This window comes from Cryptomeria japonica, chromosome 8 (assembly GCF_030272615.1).
Source record: "Cryptomeria japonica chromosome 8, Sugi_1.0, whole genome shotgun sequence".
Lineage (NCBI taxonomy): Eukaryota > Viridiplantae > Streptophyta > Pinopsida > Cupressales > Cupressaceae > Cryptomeria > Cryptomeria japonica.
In genome coordinates, this window is record NC_081412.1 from 741,550,733 (window position 1) to 741,572,946 (window position 22,214).

At 37.5% G+C, this 22,214-nt stretch overlaps 1 protein-coding gene across 2 annotated transcripts in view; it reads right to left on the reverse strand.

Annotated features, from left to right (window-relative positions):
• Positions 1–22,214, reverse strand: part of LOC131061434 (DExH-box ATP-dependent RNA helicase DExH11) — a 334,783-nt gene that overhangs the window by 292,297 nt on the left and 20,272 nt on the right. For both annotated transcript variants that reach the window (XM_057995124.2, XM_057995123.2), the window contains exons 3-4: positions 11,953–12,210; positions 11,646–11,717 (exon numbers count right to left, since the gene is read on the reverse strand). In XM_057995124.2, the coding sequence (XP_057851107.1) occupies positions 11,646–11,717; positions 11,953–12,210 (330 nt within the window). The remainder of the gene's footprint in view (positions 1–11,645; positions 11,718–11,952; positions 12,211–22,214) is intronic.

Below are 22,214 nucleotides of genomic sequence, written 5' to 3' on the forward strand. Positions count from 1 at the left end.
ACTGATTAAAAGGAAGTGCCTTCAGCTGATCGCTTGGTTGCAATGACTTCAACTAAGTTTAATATGTCGAAAGAAGAGTTTTTATGAAGGCAGTGTCTCATATATATATATATATATATATTTTACACCAGCAGCTTTAACGTCATGCTTGATTGCTTGGATTTATAAACAGAGGCTCATTACATCACTATTTTTTAACTCAACTTTTAACAACTTCATCTACAATTGTATGCATTCCAATTTTGAATGGAAATCATACAAACCCTTCCACTTTTTTAGCACTTCCAATGGTGTGTTGCACCCTTGAATGTGACAGAAGACTCCCCCATCAAGTGAGGCCCTTATCAAGGCCAATCCATAAAATTTTTACTTTTTATAGATTTTCTATTTTCCAATTGTTGTTGGTTAAGTTGATCGTGAGTCTTCATCACAAATGTTGAAGCACAAATCATTAAAGATGAGAGTATTCTAAGCTTGCCTTGACCATTATCACCAAGTGTCTTTCTGGTTAATGTTGCACCAACAATTGATATGTTGGAATGCATTTTGTTGTCAATGGGAGATAGATTGGTTCCTAATTCCTCTCAGAGGTTTCATTTTCTACAGACTGCCAGACCAATATACCAAACCTCTCAATATGCTCGCCCTTCCAATATACCCATTGGTAGGTGGAAAAAGCTCATCCTTTTGATAAACCTGTTGATATGTGAAAGTGCCATTAACAAACATAGAAACAAATAAATGTGTAGCACTTAGGCATCACATGAAAACGATATATCCTATCAATGGCACTTTATTAGTAGAAAATCAAAATTTCTTCCTATTAGGGTTTACATCGTAAGATAGCAATGAATGGGTAATAGAGAGAAATGGAAAATGAAAATGTCCTTATTACTCCCTAGCGATTTATAGGGTCAGTGCCACAAACCTCATTGTTGCAACAATGTTAGGCGTTGGATGCAGTAGTTCAATTTTGACGGATTGACCTATAATCATCAAACAAAGGCATTGTGCTTACTAAACGTTACAATCAATTTAAGTTTGCAAAATTAGTTTTGATTTTGTTTGCATCAAGAATGACATGTTTCGCTATATTTTAAATATTTCATGAAAATATATAAATGTTCATATCCTCCAAAACTGTTTTTCTCAAAAAAACAATTAGTTTCCAAACGTTGGAAAAATAACACTACTATTTGAAACTTATGCTTCTCCTTAGGTACTACTACTTTTCCTTAAAAAATTTAATAGTAATTATATGCAATAAAAAAAAATTCTTAATAAAAACAACTTACTGATTTTTGCAGGTCACTTGAAGAATGCAAATGAGGATTTGAGAGGCAAGTGTATTGCAGCATGCAAAGAGACAACAAACACGAATTTCAAAAGTTTATTTAATTGTTGTGTAATGTCCCCTTCCTAATAGCATATGACGTCTAGCAAGGTTAGCCTATTATTAGGGCTCCTGTAGGCCAATGCAGTGGATAGAGAGCCCATTCAAGGAGTCAAGTGACCTTTGGGGAGGTTTGTGAAGAGTTTCAAGAGCTTAGAGACAATTCCTATTTTTTAGGAGACTGACGGTCAACCTGATGACCACTCAAAGCTTGTGGAGCCTTGCAGGAGGCGTTATGAGCCCTTTCAAATGACTAGAGATGATTCCGTAATTTTAAGGAGGATCCCTAGTTGTTAAGGAGGTGATTAACAATGGCTTGCTTCTTTCAGACATCATTGTGGGACCAATTGCAACATCAGTTTCCAACGGCAAGGATGGGTGATGATCTCACAATAAAAATTTGCAATATTAAAGTAATAACTTCAATATTTTAATTGATTTTAATAAAGCGCTTACTTCATAAACTTACTTTATATTATTTTAATAAAGTCACCAAATATGGGGAGCACCATGAGGACATGGCACCTAGGAAACATAAAAGTTGTTTTTAAAACACAACTTAATAAATTAAAGGGACTTCATGAGAAGGTTCGTTTAGACTAAGCAGGAGAAAGGGAATGAAATCATAAAATATAGAATATTCCAAATTAAATCCAAGATTCCTCCAAAAGAGTTTGAAGAGGGTTGAGGTCAATAAAGTAACAATTGGAGTCTTCTTTTTGGCATTCATGAATTCATTTTTACAGCAGCAACTTGGATTTGGAGCTCTGGAGCAAGGGTTTCGACAGGAAATCAGACTTTGAGAATGAAAACTTTCAGAGGATTGAGAGCCTACAAGTGTGGAAGATCGCCCAAGGTTATTCTCACAAGTTATTATTCATTTTTCAGAATTATTGGCTCAAAGTTTGGAGAAGTAATTTACAGAATTTCAACCATATATCAGCAAACCATTGATCCCTATTGTAATGTCCCCTTTCTAGCACATGTTGTATGAGGTTGTCGTTAGCCTATTTCTCCATGGTTGCATACGCTAACCAGGACATTTTAGGGATCTTGAGAATATTTGGCCTAGGCAATTTCAGTTGCAAGTGATTCTGATGTGTTTTGATGGGTTTTTAGGACGCTATTTATAGTAAGTTAGCTGGGCCAAGTCTGGATCAACAGTGATCTCATAAATAATATCCTCATGATGATTTTTTTATTGGAGTTTTTAATAATCGCTTGTGATTAATTATTCATTTATTAATAAAGTTAAGTTATAAAGTTAAATTAAATATGTTAGAATATTTAATCTTTACTGGGCTTAGGTTTATTTGTATTTAGTTTAGGATATTCCTTTGGAATTCCTACATGTAATTTGTCCTCTAGTACATGTGTGAGGACAAGTCATTTCTTTTATTTTTCTTTATTAAGGAATATTAGATTTCCTTCATAAGAGGATGTGGACACATGGCACAGACATTTTATGAATGGTGGCATTCATAGATTTGGGAGTTTCTTTGTAACTCCTCTCCTCATTTCTATTTAAGAGATGTCTCCTCTCTCATTTCTTCTTAATGACATTAATGTAAAGAGCTTCTCTCTCTCTCTCTCTCTCTCTCTCTCTCTCTCTCTCTCTCTCTCTCTCACACACACACACATTTTAGGCATTGCCTCATTCATAATATCACAAAGGGTTTTTCTTTGTTTTTCCCCTTTCAGAAGTTCTTGTGCCTCCTCCTTCACATTTGGGTGATTGCTCCAAGGTTTCTGCATTTCTCTTGGTAACATTTACTTCATCAATAAACTTACTTGGATTTTGTTTTTCTTTCCTTGCTCTTGTATTTCCTTTCAAAATATTTAACTTTATTAATGCAGGACTATAGTTAAGTGCAAGTATTTAAAGTCCCTTTATTTAATAACACGTTGAAGACATACAATGTTTGGGGCCTATTGTGACGTTTTCACACATCGCCCCATTGCAAATGGGGACCCTTGCTTTTTGCTTTTTAGGGTTTGTTTTCTAGGTCTTTTAGGGTTTTTGTTAGTTAGCCTTTGCATTTTGAGTGCTGTCGGGGAGATCAATTGGATAGCAAGTTCGGCTTGAGTGAAAGTCCTGATCCTGAAATTTGGCTAAGTCTGAAAGTCCTGATCCTGAAATTTGGCTAAGTCTGAAAGTCCTGATCCTGAAATTTGGCTAAGTCTGGAATGTCCTAATCCTGAAATTTGACTAAGTCTGGAAACTGAAAAACCTCCAAAAACTAGATTTTGCTATATAACTCCTGGAGGTCTGAAACCACTCTCAAACATCCTGAAAGTATATATGGAATATAACTTAAAGAAGGAAATGTCTCTTATACTTAAATGTTATATTCCATAAAAATTATCCTGATGGAGAGTTCAAAAAGTCAAATTTCGCTCCTGTCCTTCACTGAGGATCCAGAGCGAAAAGCGCTCCTGTCCCTCTCCAAGGGTCCAAGGCGAATCGCTCATGTCCCTCACCAAGGGTCCAGAGCGAAAAAGCTTAGTGGAGTCATTCCTGACCTTGTTTGGACAAATTGAGACATCAAAGGCATGAAGGAGGACGTAATCAACCCATTGAAGATAGTTTTGAAAGTTAACAAGGCATAAATGAGCTCATAAAGGCCAGGGCGCTCCTGTCCCTCTCCAAGGGACCAGAGCGATTTTCCCTCAAGACATGTTTTTGGCAAAAGGAAGGCAAGTTTCGCGTTTGAGGTGGGTGAAGGAAGACGCAATCGATCCGTTGAAGATAATTTTCGAAGCTAGCAAAACACAAGTGAGCTTATAAATGCAAAATTGCTCATGTCCCTCTCCCAGGGACTAGGGCGAAAAACACATTAGCTAACCTTCCTCTCCAAATTCGGATGAATCCAAGTCAAGACGCAAGGTCAAAATGATGTTTAAAAGGTTTCACGGAGGAATGAAGTAACAAAGGCCATCAAGTTGATGAAAAATGGCTAGGGCGCTCCTGTCCCTCACCAAGGGACCTGAGCGAAATTTTCAAAGTACTTAATTACCTAGCATTGTGAAATACTATTTCTTGCTTCCAGGACTCAAGATGAAGGGGGGAATGATATTCTACGTCTATAAAGTGATTCAAGGTTGATACGATTAAGAATTTGTGCAATAAACTAAAAGGTGCTCCTGTCCTTCAGTCAAGGACCAAGGCAATATTCATTAAAACAATCATTTCCTTCCTAGACCACGCCAAGGCAAGGTTGTGCAAAGTCAGAAATGCCTTTAAGAAGATGGTGAACAAAGAAATTACCCCAAGAATCAATAATCTTAGGCTCAAATACAAAAATCGCTCCTGTCCTTCACTGGAGGACCAGGGCGAAAATCCTTAGAAGAGCTCGTTTTGTCTTGAGAGGGCGAATTGAACATGCATAGGACGAACAATAATGACCATTGCCTACCTCACAACTTGCATTGGCGATTGGAAAAGACAAAAACAAAGGGCAAAAGGCAAAATCGCTCCTGTCCCTCACCAAGGGACCAGGGCGAAAATGGTTCTAAGGAGCATTCGTTCCAAAAATTGAATAGATCAAACTCAAGATTTCAAGTAAAATGCCATTTTGGACGTCCAGGATGAAGTGTTGAACGTGAAAAACAAGAATTGCAAGGCTAAAGTGTAAGGGCGCTCCTGTCCCTCTCCCAAGGACCAGAGCGATCTTGTTGATGTCCATTATCTTGCCATGCCTAGGCGCCAATATCATCTATGACACATTAAATGCCAATTTCGATAAAACCTTGAAATATTTTTGAAATTAAATTGACATTTAATAAGTGTGCAAAACATTTAATAATTAATTTATGCCTTTAAAAAATCGAAATTTTAATTATAAAGGCATTTAAAATTAATTATTATTAATTTAAAAATAAAATTGGGGCGCTTGGGGTATTATTTAATGTTTTTATCAAGTCGGCCTCTTCTTTTTTTAATTTTATTTATTTTTTTGCCTTGATTTGCAAGGTCGGCCTCATGGGTAAGTGGAAGGTGAGCGCTCTATATATTGGAGGTGATTTTTCATTATTCAAATCATTCAATCATCCTTTCCTAAGTGCGAAATTGGAGAGCAATTTGAGGAGCAAAATCCAGAGGAGTGGAGCAAATTTCTACCAAGTGTGGAGACTAAGGAGGGTGAAATTCATCTTGAAGGCTATTAGAGAGGCGTATTTCTTGCTAGTTTGGAGGAAAATATCCAGATTTTGAAGACATTTGAAGGCGAATTTCCAGATTTTTGAAGGCTAGAGGTGGTGGAGTTGATGCTTGTGAAGACTAAAGGGGGCGCATTTTGCTAAAGGGAGTCTTGATCTACATTTTGCCTAGCGAATTCTCCTATTTTTGCATCATTTTTTAGAATTAATTCCCAAGTGGAGGTATGGCGTAATCACCTTGGCACCATTTTTGAAGATTTAAATTTTGCTTTGAAAATCCTAAATTAGGAAATGATAACTCAAGATTTATCATGAGGTTTCCTAAATTAAAATCTTGAATCTTCCTTTTAAAGTTTAATTTTTAGATTTCAAGATATATTACTAATTTTGAAATGTTGTGTAGGTATCAAGATGGCGACTCCCAAGCTCGAAAGGTCTACAAGTCGGAAGACTCTCCTCAAGGAAAATCAAGCCAGATCAAGGACGATCAAGCAAGGACAAGGGCGACCCCCTCTAGTCTAGCATCGACAAGGACAACCTTCTTCGATCTAACGTCATCAAGGGCGACTTCTCCAATCCAGTATTCCAAGGCGAGGTACAACAATCATCCTGCACATCAAGGACACAAGAAGTTAGAACAAGGGTTCGTTGAAGAAGCAGATAGTTCCAGATGAATTAATTAAAGCTAGCTTCTCAACAACATCAAGTTGAATATCTACCAAGTTACAAGTGTCAGACGAGGTGGCATCCTAGTCATCACTTCTCCAATCAGTGTGGTCCACCTCAGCATGTCCAGATTCAATGTACCTAACTCACGGAAGGTGGCACAAACTCCGATGTACCTACCCCAGATATCCATTGGTGGAATTTTCTAGAGAGGACATGTGTCCAAGCAATACAATTTTATCATTGGTCAAGCATTAAATGTTATGTAATGGTTGTAACAAACCCTAATTAGGGTTTTCATTGTTGAATCTTGGCCATTGATCTCGAATTGATCTAAGCCATCGAATTGTATTGAGGGCACTATATAAGCCCTGGCATTTCATTTTGTAAAGGCAATTAGAGAGAGTTAGAATAGTTAGTAAGCAGTTGGAAGTATTAGAATAGCAATTAGAGTAGAGTAGAGAGAGAAGGCAAAGATTGTTGCCAAGATGTTGTTGTAAAAGACTTGTAACTTCATTGAAGAAATGGTGAAATTTATGGGTCGATTCGACAATTTGCATGGTCTTTATACTTCTCATATTTGATTTCATGTTAATAAATGAGTGGAAGAAATGTGCTTGATTGATGGTGGAATTCGTATATCCATACTACTAGCAGTTTGTTGATTGCAGACTTGCCTTGTGTAGTCAATTGGAATCATTCAGCTTAAGCCTAACTTCAATTATCGCTTCTTCATTGATATGCATCAGCGTGATGGTGTCTATGCCTGCAGTGATGATTTGAACATCATAAAGCTTTCCTTCGAAGATCGCACTAGCCTTGTGGAGATGGTCCGACGATGTCAAAACAAGACTTAGTTAGAATTTCATCGAAGATCAATCATTGCTCCTACATTCCTTAGTGTTAGGATTAGATCCTCTCCTCGCCCTCATCTTTTTTTCCTTTTTTTCAAATCAAAGCTAGTAAGAGCCTGTGTTCCAGCAATATTCAAAGCAGATCAGACGTTCAATCATCAAATGTAAGTCCCCTTGTGATTCCAGCAAATCACATCATACCACAAAGAGCTTATCCACACGTAGAGACCCTACATAAAAGAACATTGGAGTCACCCTGATTGATCCTTTTTTGCAACATCTTCAGCAATCAGAGGCTTTATTCAAGAGAGGATAAGGTACCCTTGGGTATTTTATTCTGTGTATGATTGTGTACAAAATACACGTCAACAGGGCCTTAAGTTGAAGTGAAAATTAGTTAATGTCATGGGAAATATTAAAGGAAAAAAGCAATCGCAATAAAATAGGGGGGGAAAAAGCAATTGCGAGAAAATAGGGGAAAAAGCAAAATCCCAAAAAATAGGAAAAGGCAAAAAGTGATTTTGTTTATCCCACATTGGCAAGGTGAGTGAATGAACTCTTATGAGAGAGTTATAAAAGAGATTCAAGAGCTCTCTTTCAAATATTCTTGGTTATACTTGGCTTATTATTTTCTCTTGGAGAAACTGGGAGCTTTAGCTTTCAGCAAGTTTGAGGACGGAAACCCTCGTGCTTGGAGGCAGTGGACGGAAATCCATTGTCAGTTGAAGATATCATTCAAGTATCTCACGTGGTTCATATTTTGGAAAATGAAGGTACTGTTGTTGTAAGTTTGGAGATTCAGTCAATGCTTGCATTCAGGTAACATTATTGTGCACAAGCTTTTTATATTTCAGTTTAAGTTGCATTTGGAATATTTTATCAGATTTGCGAGAGTGACCAGAGAGGTTTTCTAGAGAAGTGTTAGCTGTTCATACACATTTCTTGTCGTACTATACCAGCTGGGCCATACTTCAGTGCTGGAGGCTTTACCTTAGCTTAGCTGTCTTGTTCAAAGGGCTGGTGTTGATTTTAATTGAAGTTTGCTGAGATTTTAGGGAGGTTATAGAGGACATCTTCCATTGTTGCTGGAGATACTGCTGGAGGCCGTACAACTTGACAGGGCCGTAATTGACTGCTGGAGCTGAAACCCCATTGCTAGCCGTCAATATAAATAACAGCCACGTTCCTCTTTGCTGGAGACAAGACCTGGAAGTGCTTGCGCAGTGATTGAAGGGTCATTAGTCACCTCTTAGAGCTATTTTCTGAGTATTGCTGCTGAGCCAATGCTGGTCTGAGTATGGACTGCGCACAGGGTTATGAAGTAATGATTATGATTATTAAAATATTTAATGACTGCGTTAATGGGTATGTTGTTTTCTGATTTCCATGTATTTCCTTGATGAAACTAAATAGCTTGGGCTGGTTAATCAGATTTGTAATCTCAGATATAGCTGTGCTGATTACTTAATCATTTACAGTTACTAGACTCTAGCTGAAACTGGATATATGTATTTATTATCATTGTGGAAACATTGCAAATAAACCCCCATCAAACAAATTTAAAAACAAAAATGAGGCCAGGGAACTACGAATCACAGTGCTTGAATACATAGTTTTAAGACTCGTGGGACTCACCACAGACTCGCGAGTCCATTGGTGGGCCAAGTCAACTCGCCAAGGATTTGCGAGCCAAGTCCTGGTGAGTCTCAACAAAAGACTCACGAGTTTTTTACATGGACTCGCAAGTTTTTTACATTGACTCATGTCACCCAGCATGTACGCCTAGAAGGAGAGGAAACGCATCAAAAAATTATCTCATTTTTTTTTGAAGTCAAACTCATTCTCTTCATCAGAATATATACATGAAATATAACATCTAAGTATAAGTTATATTTCATGTATATATTGGCAGGATGTTTGAGAGTGGTTTTAGATCTCTAGGAGTTATAATGCAAATTCTATGTTTTAAAAAATCTTTTCAGACTTAGTCAAATTTCAGTAATCAATAGGCTCCTATTAGCATTCTCTTGCTTTCTCTATCTCACTCACTTTATCTGCCCCGAATTTTAGACCTTTCTATCATTTTATCTCCCTATCACTCTTCCTCTATCCCCTCTCTCTACCACTCTCTATCTCACTCTCTCCTCTCTCCCCCAAAATCTAGACCTATCTCTCTACCCCTCTCTCTCTCACACGCTCAGCCCCTAGCAACTGGTACTACCCTCAACCTAATTTTGACGAGCTGGAGAAGCCACATCGGACTCCTAGAACTAGACCCTCCAGTTCTATCTCTTCCTTGGTTTTCACTAGAGCTAGGAAGAGGAAGATGTAGTCTTCTCTTTAGTTTGTTCATTGTTGATTTTCACATTTGGACATATCCTTATATGTAATTTTGTAAACATTTATAAGCTTATGCTGCCATTATACATTTTAAAGTTTGAAACTAGAGTATGAATGATGAAATTTCAAATATTGAGTGTTTGGAGATCATATGACGTGTAGTGTTTCAATTATGGCTGTTATGTTCTCTAAATGCATTAATTTCTTTATGCCTTTTTTGTAAAACTACGGTTTTTTTTGCCGAGTCCTTTCGCGAATCTTTCATGAGTCCAAGTCTGAGTCCAATTTTTTGGTTTGCCGAGTCCGTGGCGAGTCCGAGTATTAAAACTTTGCTTGAATGTATGCTAACTGTTTGACATAATTCCTCAGTAATACAGAAGAAGAGAAAGTGCAAAAATTTAGTGGCAAATAGGAGTGGGACACTACACCTACAGCTAACCGTACCTTCTTGGGAGCATTTGCAGCCAACCCTAGCTGGGACATGGGGTTTCAAACCTTTATTGGAGCTGATCAGACCTTATATGAGCCTGATAATGTGGATCAGACCCATGGACAGCGTTCTTGGGTGAAATATCTAACTCATCGAGGCAAATTTGCTGTTCCAGATTTTGTATCAGACTTGTACTTGCCGATCAGGGGTATGTAACCAGCAAATTACTCAATAAAGGCTCATAAAAATTTATCTATTGTATGTTTTTATTTGCTGTATCATTTCCGTTCAGCATTCTTTATTTTGTATTGTATTTGACTTGGCCAAACCAAGCAAAAATTAAAAAAATCAGAAAACTAGAAACCAAAAAAAAAAAAAAAAACAGAAAATCATCAAAAACAATACCATTCAGCAAAAAAAAATTCAAACCAGCATTCTTGATCCGGGGGTGGAACCCTACATGCTGTTTGTTTATTATTAAAATATTTAATATACTGGTATGATCTAACATATTTAATTCTACGACCTCTAAATTGATTTACCATTATGAGTTTTCCAGATCTGCAATATATGAGCACCTCGACAAATTCTGATATTCCATTTTGCATCACTTGCAAAAGGTGATCAACTAGACTAAGAAAGAAGTCTTCACAGAAACTTCAAGATGTTCCCAAAAATCATTGTAAAATTCTAACAGATAGGATTGAGATCACATTACCATAACCTAGCAAATTACATTAAATCCCAAGAAAGGGATCATATTTAACATTGTAAATAATATTCCTTCCTCTAGTTTCAGGATAGCTTACTGGCTGAGTAGGTTAGAGTGAAAGATCTTCCTCCTCTTCCTGCTCCAATTCAGTTTCCTGGTTCCTCTTCATTCTTTTTTCATATCACAGATTCATTTCTTTTTGTGTCAACTGAATTGTATTGCTACCATTCCTAGTCAACAGATTATTGGAGGAACGGAACCAAACCACAAAAATGTTCACTTCATTCAAGACATAAGAGAAATTCAATACAAGTCACTGAATGAATATGGAAAGTCTTCATTTTCTGTGGTCAAGAAGATTCATACGAGTTCAAATCATTCAAAACATAAAGCTAAAACTTCATTCTTTTTATGTGTGTGTGCTTGTCCAGATCTTAAAAGTGCAGTCTTCAACACTTGGCTCTTGTTTATATTAACAAATAGCATGATCAGCAGTGCACCTTTTCCTCAAGCACAAATGAACAGTAAATAAACCCTCTGCTTGACACTCATTTAAAGGGAAGAGACAAAAAAAATCAGTCATTTACACATTTGTAGTTAAAAAGAAAATAATCATATAGTTGGCATAGCCCTGACGAAAAAGTTGCATCAGAAACAAATACATGATGTAGTTTTTTTGAATTTCAGGGAATAGTTTTTCCTTAGGTTGTGAATTGAAAATGAAAATATTTGATGATCTCCTTTATAATCAGTGTTATTGATTTACTTTTCTATACAAGAGAAACTAGAGAACCTAAAGAGCTGGATGCATGTCATAAAATTCATTAAAAAACAATAACAGGGTAATCACAGGCATTCAAGCAAACATTAGGCTGTAACATGGTAATTAATTCTTTGTAATTAACTGCATAACAAAACCCATTCTCTTCCCTACAAAGACATATTATAAGCACACTGTTCGTAACAAATACACAATACAAGCTCAAAGGCTGGCATTACATATGTTGAAACCTGTAACCAAATGCTTTTCATTGTAGAATATTATAAAGCTAAATTAAAAAAATTATTATATAGATTGATAATAGTGCTAACCCTTTTATTCTTGGAAAAATCTGCAATTTGGGGACGATGTTCATCAACGTTGATTCTTGACTGTGAATATGCCTGCAAAAGTTGCATAGTCTCGTGATTTTGTGCAGTCATATTTATGCAGTAACATAACCCAGTTACAAAAAAAGGATTACTATCTACCCTATTAGTTCATGCAATAACCTTACCCAGTTACAAAAAACGGCTACTGTCTATCCTTAAAGTTCATCCAATAGCCTAACCCAGTTACAAGAAACGACTACCATATGGTACATATTAAAAACGTGCTAAAATAAACAGAAATATTCACCTTGGGGGTGCCAAGATCCAACCCATGTTTAAATCCCGGTGGGATTGTCTGCATACAACCACCTTCAATAATTTCATGCACCCAATCCCCATTAGATGCACCTTCAGGAAGGTATCTTTCTGAAGTCTGGGTTTCTTCAAAGCCTCCAGGAAGAAATGGACGGCTGTTTGTATTTCCCCTTACAAAGTCTTCTGGGGCTCCAGGCCGACGCAAAACAGAGGATGAATCTTGTGTTCTTTCTATGTCTCTCACTTCAATCTGATTGTAACCATATTAGCAGGCATATAAGAACTCCAAAACAAATAATGCTAGAACTATTTCCAATAAAGCATAGGGGCCAAACCAAATCATATTTCCAATAATGTACCATTTTCACATAAGCAAGTATCATATTTTGCAAGCAGAAACAATAACATCTCAGATTTGAAGCATCTATATCACATGTCACATTGTTATCTGAAAAATCAAGTTTATCATCCATTTTCATATTTCTGGCATTCAGGCCAAGCTATTAAGTCAGACCATGCCAATCTGTCCTTACAAGAAATCATTTTTTAAAAGCACTGTACAAGTTTTCACAAAATGAGTAAACAGTTATTCGTCAAGCTTGATGCAATTCAAGATGAAATGACAAAATTAAATCACTTTATGATTTAAAAGAAAAAAAATGACCCAAAGAGGTCCAGACATAAGAAACTAGTGGTTCGCTCAATGAAATATGGTAGCATTAGTATAAGATGGATAAATTATCAACAATTAAATTAGCATGTTAAAATACGATTTGACCACCAACTGTTTAATAAAATCAATGATTTATTTTTTTGATATGGGTAGAAGTAAGGGTTTTACAAGGACCCCATAACCTTATATAGAGTCCAAGAACATCTATGAGACTATGACCATTCAGCTTTACAACACTGAATTCTTTAGTAGTAAATATATTCTCAAATATCAGATAATAACCCTGTAGATTAGAAAGAAAAATCAATATATCCCCACAATATAATCAAAATGCACCCTTTTATGAAACATTTGCCTTTAACAACTAGAGCATGTTCCAAAAAGGTGATGGGGGAATTAAGCACATTTTAAAATGTGTTTGTGCATTTATTTGTTAATGAGGAAGTTACATCAAGTGTAACTTACATTGTCTAAGTTATTTAACTGTGGTATTAGACATAATTAATTTAGCTAACATTACAACATTGTGGCATTAATATCCTATCTCATGCATCAATACCTTATGTCTAAAGCCGCAATGACTAAACAGGAGACAACCCTATGCTTGTCTTGAAAAAGTACATATTTATCAGGCCCGGGCAGTCTGCTTCTGTGTGATACAGTAATGAAGGGAACTGTGCTCACAATTAACTCACTGTTGAATGTAGTGATGAGTTCAGTCAAGCCATGATATAGTGGGTTATTCCCAAAATTCAAAAAACTTAGATTATTGCAGCACAGTGGAGTCAGTGTCACTGATTCTAGCTAAGCACGGAGTAACATTGTATCCATACCATCTCACAACCTGCACTAACAGCTGCCTTGTACTCAGCTTCACCAGAAGGCAAGGCACTGAATGATGGAGAATGATTTGCTGCGAAATATCTACTAAATTCATGGAAGAAACACACTCACTAGTATATGTCCTTGTGTCAACAGAACCATCCCAGTCAAAGTCCATGTAGCCTAACAACCTGAACTCTCAAGACTGCTACAACAAGGTACAAAATAAAGGGTACTTTTTGTTGGCTTCTCACTACCAAGGTAACATTCTAGGTAGATCTATGTCTTAGTATTGTAAAAGGGGCACGCATCTCTATTCATAGAGATAGACCCTTAGGCTTAGACGTAAACTTGGTGTCAGTGTACAATTTAGTCATATAAGAAACTTAATCTCGAGAACTGACTCCCATAGGTGGTGGATGTGGAAGTTGTTAAAGCACCACATTGCTAGTAGAGACTTTATATTGAAAGGGAAACTGTCTATAGGCACCTCTCCATGTAATTTTTAATTTAGACGAATACAATACCCAGATTTCGTATTTTCCATGAGTTTGCATGTTGTATCACAGCTTGTAGAAGGCTTAGCTAAAAAGAAAGTTGTGCAGAAGCCCTAGATCATTTGTAAACAAAGAGGTTTGTCGCATTTTTTTTGTTTGCTCCTGCAAAGTGTAGTGTGAAGGTTCTGCTAGCACATTCATTCTTCTTGTGAAGTTTCACATTAAGATCTTAGTCCAAAATTTAAATGTAAGTTCATGTATATGATATGGTTGCTTTCACTCATTTTCATTGTATTGTACTCATTAAACATTAAATGTTGCAATCCCCCATAACATTCAAATCTCTACTCTGGATCAGTGTATGGTATTTAATCTTTGTTGTTTACTTTTTTGTAAAGTTGACTGTCATTTGTCATCTCTATATCGTTATCACACTTGTGTGTAGTAATTGATATTTCCTAAACTTTTGGAAGGTGTGTTACAGTCTTCAAAACTTTGTCAACATGTTATATGTCAATGACTGAAAAAACTGCTCCCAAGATATGACTGTGCAGCCATTTATTGAGGTTCAACAATGACCTCACACTGTTGACGCTAATGTGTGAATCTCTATGAATATCAAGTCATTAGAATCATGGATCTCTATAAATCCTGTCATAATCGAATCCATTCACTACCAACCTGGTAGCATGGATTCTCTGCCAAGAGATTACTGCTAACATCCTGCAGTCAAGTACAGTAATTCTTATTCTATTCAGAGTTTGTGTTGAGGATTCTTCTTTTTATGGAGTGGTCAGAACAAGTTTAACATTGGCATTCAGTGGTTAAAATTTTTACACATTCAAACTTCATAGTTGCATGTCAGGATTATATTTGCATGTATAGCCAACAAAAGGTTTTGTTGAAGCTTTAACTTTAAAAGGTGACTAGCTAAATAAAAATAAATTTTTCTTTGATATCATTTTCCTGAAAGAAGAAACGGTTGAACTTAATGGTGAATTTTGTATGAGAGAAGGGGTCAAATTAATGGTCAATTTTGCATATAAATAGAAGATTGCTTACAGAGTTTTGTTGTGACGTATTCACACATCGCCCCATTGTAAATGGGGACCCCTGCTTTTTGCTTTCTAGGGTTAGTTTAGTTTGCTTGGTTGCCTGGTTGCCTGGTCCTGGCTATTAGTCTTTGCATTGAAGGGTCGCCAGGGGGTTCATTAGGATAGCAGGCTCTGCTTGAATTGAGGTGGGTCAGTAGGTGGTCCAGGTCAGGGTCTCTTCAAAGGCCTTCTCTAGGTCAGGCCTTTGCTCTTGTTTCTAGGTTAAGTCTTGATTGAGTTTGACGAAGTCCTTATATTCTGCTAGGAGTCTTGCCTTTTTTACCTATGTCTTTGAATTAAGGAAGTGAATGAAGGTTTGTGAGTATCATCAAGGATTTTCCCTTTGAGGGTTTGAGATTGGTCCAGTTGATGAATGATGAAGTTCTAGGCATTAATTGATGTGAAACTGACCTATTTATCCTTGGAGAACGCCTAATGATCAAGTCTGGACTTGAAAATTTGGAGAAAGGTCAAGAATTTGAGCATTTTAGAGAATTTCGCTCCCGACCCTTCCAAGGGTCCAGAGCGAAATTCCTGAATAGGTCCTGTCCTTCCAGGGGTACTTAGGCGAAATGGTTAAAATGCACTTTTCATCCAACTTTTGAGCCAGGAACTCCTTTAAGGTGGTTTGTTAGTGTGTCCTAAAGTGAGAACAATGTGATTGAGGGAGAAGTTTGAGTGTTTGGAAGGTATTTAAGGTTAATTCTTCAATTTCACTCCCGACCCTTCGAAAGGGTCCAGAGCGAATTTCCTAATATCTCCCTTCCTGGTCTTAATTTGCCTGATAAACCTTGTCCTTATGGCATAGTTGAGAGAGTATTGAGGTGTGAAACAAAGTGAAGTAATGAAAAGTAAGGAATTTGAGCATAATTGCAAATTTCGCTCCTGACCCTTCCAAAGGGTCTAGAGCGAAACTTTTCTAAGCTCCTGACCCTTCCAAAGGGTCTAGAGCGAAATCCTCCAAATGGCTTATTTCTTCACTAGGGACATTGAATGGTGGTCATGCATGGCAGAGAAAAGGATCAAGGATCAAGTCTAAAGCAAAGATGAGTGGAAAAGGATGAGAATTGAGCCTAATTGAGCAAATTCGCTTCTGACCCTTCCAAAGGGTCCAGAGCGAATTTCTTCATAAAACATTATATCTTGCTCAAACCTACGAACTAACTCATTCCCAAGCAATTTTGAAGGCAAAAGACTTATTTTTTATGATTAAAGGATGAGAAATGGAGTTTTGTGAAGGAAGATCAAGCACAATGTCAATTTTGCTCCTGACCCTTCCAGAGGATCCAGAGCGAAATTCCTTTTAAGCTCCTGACCCTTCCAAAGGGTCCAGAGCGAAATTCCTAACAAGACTCTCTATTTTGCCTAATGCACTAAAAGGACCTTGTTTTAAGCTAAATAGATGGCGAATTGACTTGATTATGGTAAGAGGAAATTTGATAAGTCAAGTTTGAGGTGAGTTGAGAGGAAAAGAAGTGTGAATTGAGCCTAAAGACAAATTTTGCTCCTAACCCTTCCAAAGGATCCAAAGCGAAATTTCTTAAACACCTATTTTCTCCTTGTTTGAGGTCAAAATCTTAGTTCCTAAGGCATGGTTGAGAGAAGATGGATATATGCTTGCCTTAAGAAGTGAATGGAAGTAAAGGCAACGATGGATTTGAGGTCAAAAGACAAAATTCGCTCCTGACCCTTCCAAAGGGTCCAGAGCGAAATTTTTTCCAAGCTCCTGACCCTTCCAAAGGATCCTCCTTAGGAGGACTCCTTATTTCATCTAATGCACCCAAAAAGATCTTGTTTTAGGCCAAATTGAGGGCAAATTCACTTGATGATGATAGAGGAAGATTTGAAAAGAAGAAGAATGGTGTCAAAATGCAAATTTCGCTCTTGACCCTTCCAAAGGGTCCAGAGCGAATTTTCTTGAAACCTCTTTTGCTCCCAATTTTGTGTCAAGCCTAGCATTGATTAAGGTGGATTGAACTTAGAAGCATCCTTAGGCATGCATTTGAGTGAGTTGTGGTCACAAAACGTGAGGAATTTGTCTAGAAATGTCAATTTCGCTCCTGACCCTTCCAAAGGATCCAGAGCGAATTTCTTTATTGGGCCTGTCCTTGGAGAGGATCCAGAGCGAATTTCATGATAGGTCTTGTCCTCGGCCAAGGTCCAAAGCGAAATCCTTCTTTTAGGCCTTTTTGGGGGTCAAATCAATAATGTCTTCAGGAGAGAGGGATTGAAAGGTCAAGTCTAAGACAAGGCTAAGTGAAAAGGAATATGAATTGAGCCTAGAGGATCAAATTCGCACCTGACCCTTCCAAAGGTACAGGAGCGAATTCTTTCAAAATGTACATCTCACCTCCAGTTTGGGTAGAATCCTTGGTTCAAGAACTTTGCATAAGGAAGAATGACCTCATCCAAGCCTTAAGGACCTATAATCATGGTTTGAGCTAGTAGAAATGAGTAAACCTGATGAATTTGAACACAAATGGCAAATTCGCTCCTCACCCTCTCTAAGGTACAGAAGTGAATTTCTTCTAAAAGTGTGTCTTTTCCTCCTAGCTTCAAGGGAAATTGATTCAAATATCTTCTTATTGATGATTTAAGGTAAGAAATGCCATGTTAGAATGAATATATCACAAGTATTCTTAATCATCTTTTGCTTGTTTGCAGATCAACAAGACCAGGCTAGAAGGAAGAACAGACAAGGAGGACCTATTCAAGTTTCATCATCACTAAGGAAGCCTTGGATGCATGAGAATGTACTCAAGGTGCTACTAAATTGAAGGACTTCGAATGATCAACAATTGCAAGCAATGTGTTAGAACTATCCTTAAAGAGATCACAGGATGACAGAGAAGAAGGATCTTGTAAACATTTCAAGGCAAGATGGGCTACTAGAGGAGCGACTTGACCATGAAGAGGCCTCATCAAACACAGGAGGGTCAAGGAGAGGTACATCATCCATCAAGTACATCAAGGATAGAAGAAGATCAACCAAAGTCAGTGCAAGGGTACGTTGAAGAAGCAGATAGTTTTAGAAGAGTTAATCAAAGTTAGCTTCTCAACATCACCAAATTGAGTATCAAAAGAGATATGAGCAGATACCAGACAAGGTGGCGTCCCAGTCACTGTTCCTCAAATCAGATAGCTCCACCTCAGCATGTCAAGATTCAATGTACCTGACTCACCAGTGATGACACAAACTTCGAGGCACCTACCCCTAACATCTATTGGTCCATTCTCATGAAATGTAATTTTATCATTGGCTAAAGGAGTTTGTTATAACAAACCCTAATTAGGGTTTCTATCTTGTAATACTAGCCATTCATTCTAAATCAATCAAAGCCATCAAATTATAAAGAGCTCCCTATATAAGGCTTTGGCTCTTCATTTGTAAATGTTAATAGTTAATAGTTAGTTCATAGAGGTTAGAATAGCTAATGATTAATAGCAATTAGAGTAGATTAGGAAGAGAAAGCAAGAAATTGTTGTCTTGATTGTAAATGAACTCCATTTTCATTGAAGATATGGTGAAATATGTCGTTTTTTTGCAATATGCATGGTTTCTCGTTGAATCTTTATTTTAGATGGTAAATAATTAGATTAAATGAAGGATGTTATTGGATGCACTCACGTGGAATCCGCCTAGTCCAAACCACTAGCCTCTTGCTAATTGTAAGTGCGCCCTGCGTGGTCAATTGGCATAGAATGAGCTTAATCTCAAGTCGTTACGCGTCTATTGTTCATGCATTAACTTGAATGGTGATCAGTGTCTGATGGTGTACGATTTGAACATCTTCAAAATTCCCTTTGAAGATCGCACTGATTTTGTGTCGGATTGTTCAACCTGATGGTGAGACCCAGCCCAATAGGACTCCACCTAGTCGTTCATCCATCTTCTTGCAGTCTAGGTCTTAGATTAGATTCTCCAAACCCTTTACCTTTTGCTATTTCTTTATTTCCTGGTGAGTAGATAGGACTTGAGTTCCAGCAAATTTAAACGCTCAGGCAGTCGAATGTAAGTCCCCTTGTGATTCCAACAAAATTACATCAAACCACAGAGCTTATACACACGTAGAGACCCTACATATAAGAACCTTGGAGTCTTCTCGAATGATCCTTAGGCGAAATCTTCAGCATTCGAGGAAATTTTGTTCAAGAGAGGATAAGATACCTTGGTATTTTATTATGTGTTCGCATGTGCATGAAAGACACATCAACAAGTTTCAAAGGGAAATCTTATGTAAAAGAACAAAAAAAGGGTTTTTAAAAACAATTGCACATGCAATATCGGACATCTTGGGCATATATAAGGTGTATATTCTTGCAAAGCCTGTATTTTTCTAATTTATAACAAAATCTCCAAACTATAAGTATGTGTTGTATTTGGTACCAATAGTGCCTCCAATTCACATTTACAATTAAAATCATCACATTGCACTACCACATCCAACACATAACACAATTGCTACAATAGCATCTATGGCATAATCCCAACAAAATTTTGGGAAGAAATCAGGATAATTTTTAGTTGTTCTCACATCTCATGACCCTTATCTATGTTATATAATACAACCCGTTTTCAGATGCTACCTAATTACGATTAAGATGTCATTGTGAAAATCATAGATTCACTGGTAAAAATCTGTAGTATCTATTAACTGAGAAAATATTACAATATATAGGAATAACAAAGCACTGTAGATATAAAAGAAATCACCTACTTCTAACTACCTACAATTGTAGACATTTAAGATGTCTAACAACCTATACCTACTAACTTGACCATTACAGTATAAAGAAACATTATTCTAACACCCTCCCTTAATGGTCAATCGATCAAAAACACCAAGTTGCCCCCTGAATTTTACAAACTTATCCAAGCTCAAAGACTTGGTGAGAATATCTGCAGTCTGATCCGTTATCGGAACATACTGCAACTGAACTAATCCATCTTCTACAAGCTTGCGGATATAGTGACAATGAAGCTCGACATGCTTGGTACGTTCATGGAAGACTCGATTTTAGGCCAGTTTGAGCACCCCTCGATTATCAGCATACAAGGGAGAAGGACCTACTTGTGCCATCTGCATGTCAGAGAGCATCCTCTGGAGTCAAACTGCCTCACATGCGGCCTTGACTGTTCCCCAGTATTCGGCTTTGGTCGAGGAAAGAGCCACGGCCTGTTGCTTCTTGTTGCTCCAAGTGATGGCACCTGTACCCAAACTGAATACGTACCCAGAAGTGGATTTTCTATCATCCACTAATTCTGCCAATTTGAGTCAGTATAACCAATCAGCTTTAGATTGTTGCACCTGCGATACAAAATGCCATAGTCTGAAGTGCCTTTCACATATCGCAGCACTCGCTTCGCTGCAATCCAATGATATGACCCTTATCTATGTTATATAATACAACCCCTTTTCAGATGCTACCTAGTTACGATTAAGATGTCATTGTGAAATTTAGAGATTCACTAGTAAAAATCTGCAGTATCTATTAACTGAGAAAATATTACAATATATAGGAATAACAAAGTACTGTAGATATAAAAGAAATCACCTACTTCTAACTACCTACAACTGTAGACATTTAAGATGTCTAACAACCTATACCTACTAACTTGACCATTACAGTATAAAGAAATATTATTCTAACACCCTCCCTTAATGGTCAATCGATCAAAAACACCAAGTTGCCCCATGAATTTTACAAACTTATCCAGGCTCAAAGACTTGGTGAGAATATCCGCAGTCTGATCCGTTATCGGAACATACTGCAACTGAACTGCTCCATCTTCTACAAGCTTGCGGATGTAGTGACAATGAAGCTCGACATGCTTGGTACATTCATGGAAGACTGGATTTTTGGCCAGTTTGAGCACCCCTCGATTATCAGTATACAAGGGAGAAAGACCTACTTGTGGCATCTGCATGTCAGAGAGCATCCTCCGGAGTCAAACTGCCTCACATGCGGCCTTGACTATTCCCCAGTATTCGGCTTTGGTCGAGGAAAGAGCCACGGCCTGTTGCTTCTTGCTGCTCCAAGTGATGGCACTTGTACCCAAATTGAATACGTACCCAGAAGTGGATTTTCTATCATCCACTAATTCTGCCAATTTGAGTCAGTATAACAAATCAGCTTTGGATCGTTGCACTTGCAATACAGAATGTCATAGTCTGAAGTGCCTTTCACATATCGCAGCACTCGCTTTGCTGCAATCCAATGATCAGCTTTTCGGGTCGTCATGAAGCGAGAGATGTAGCTGACAGCAAAACTGATGTCAGGTCTAGTGGCAATGAGGTAGATGAGGTTGCCTACTAGTTGCCTGAATTCAGTTTCATCTATGGCAAGTGAATCAAACTTGGCTAATAACTTCAACCCTTTCTCCATAAGTGTGGAAGCAAATTTACAACCCTGCATTCGAAACTTGTCAAGCAAACTGCGAGCATACTTGGACTGTGAAATAAAGATACTGTCATCAATCTGTCACACTTCAACACCTAAGCAATAATGAACAAGCCCCAAATCTGTCATGTCAAAAGCTTGGCACAAGTCCTGTTTGATGGCTGTAATCAAATGTGTTGAATTGCCAGTAATGATCAAGTCATCCACGTAGACAACAAGAAAAAGGATATCATCACCGAAGAGTTTGACATACAGATTAGTGTCAGAGGGATTGCGCTAAAAACCATGTTCAACCAAATACTGATCAATCTTGAAGTACCAAGCCCGAGGGGCTTTCTTCAGGCCTATTACCCCCTATTTTCGCACTCATTGATTTTTCTTAAATTGGAATATTCGTGCCCAGATAATGTGTGTTTAATTCAGAAAAGTTAATTCTCTTAAATTGTTATCTTTCTCCTTTAAGTACGTCTCGGCCCATGCATCTTTATGTCTAAGTGTTCGCGTCTTTGAACCTTTTGTTTGAACCCAGAGTTTAGTTCCAGAGCTCATCGGTTCATTGAGTCTTTGTGTGTATTACGTCTTAGTTGCAGCAAGTCTAACTTGTGCAGAAAAGCTCGTGCGAAGAATGAACTTGAACCTTTGAACCTTCATTGGTTCAAGAGTTCAATGGTTCAATGGTTCAGCACTTCAACATTCAAACTAGAAACATCATAAAAGCAGGAGACCAAAGGAGGGAAATGACTTGTATGGAGGAGAATATTCTGAG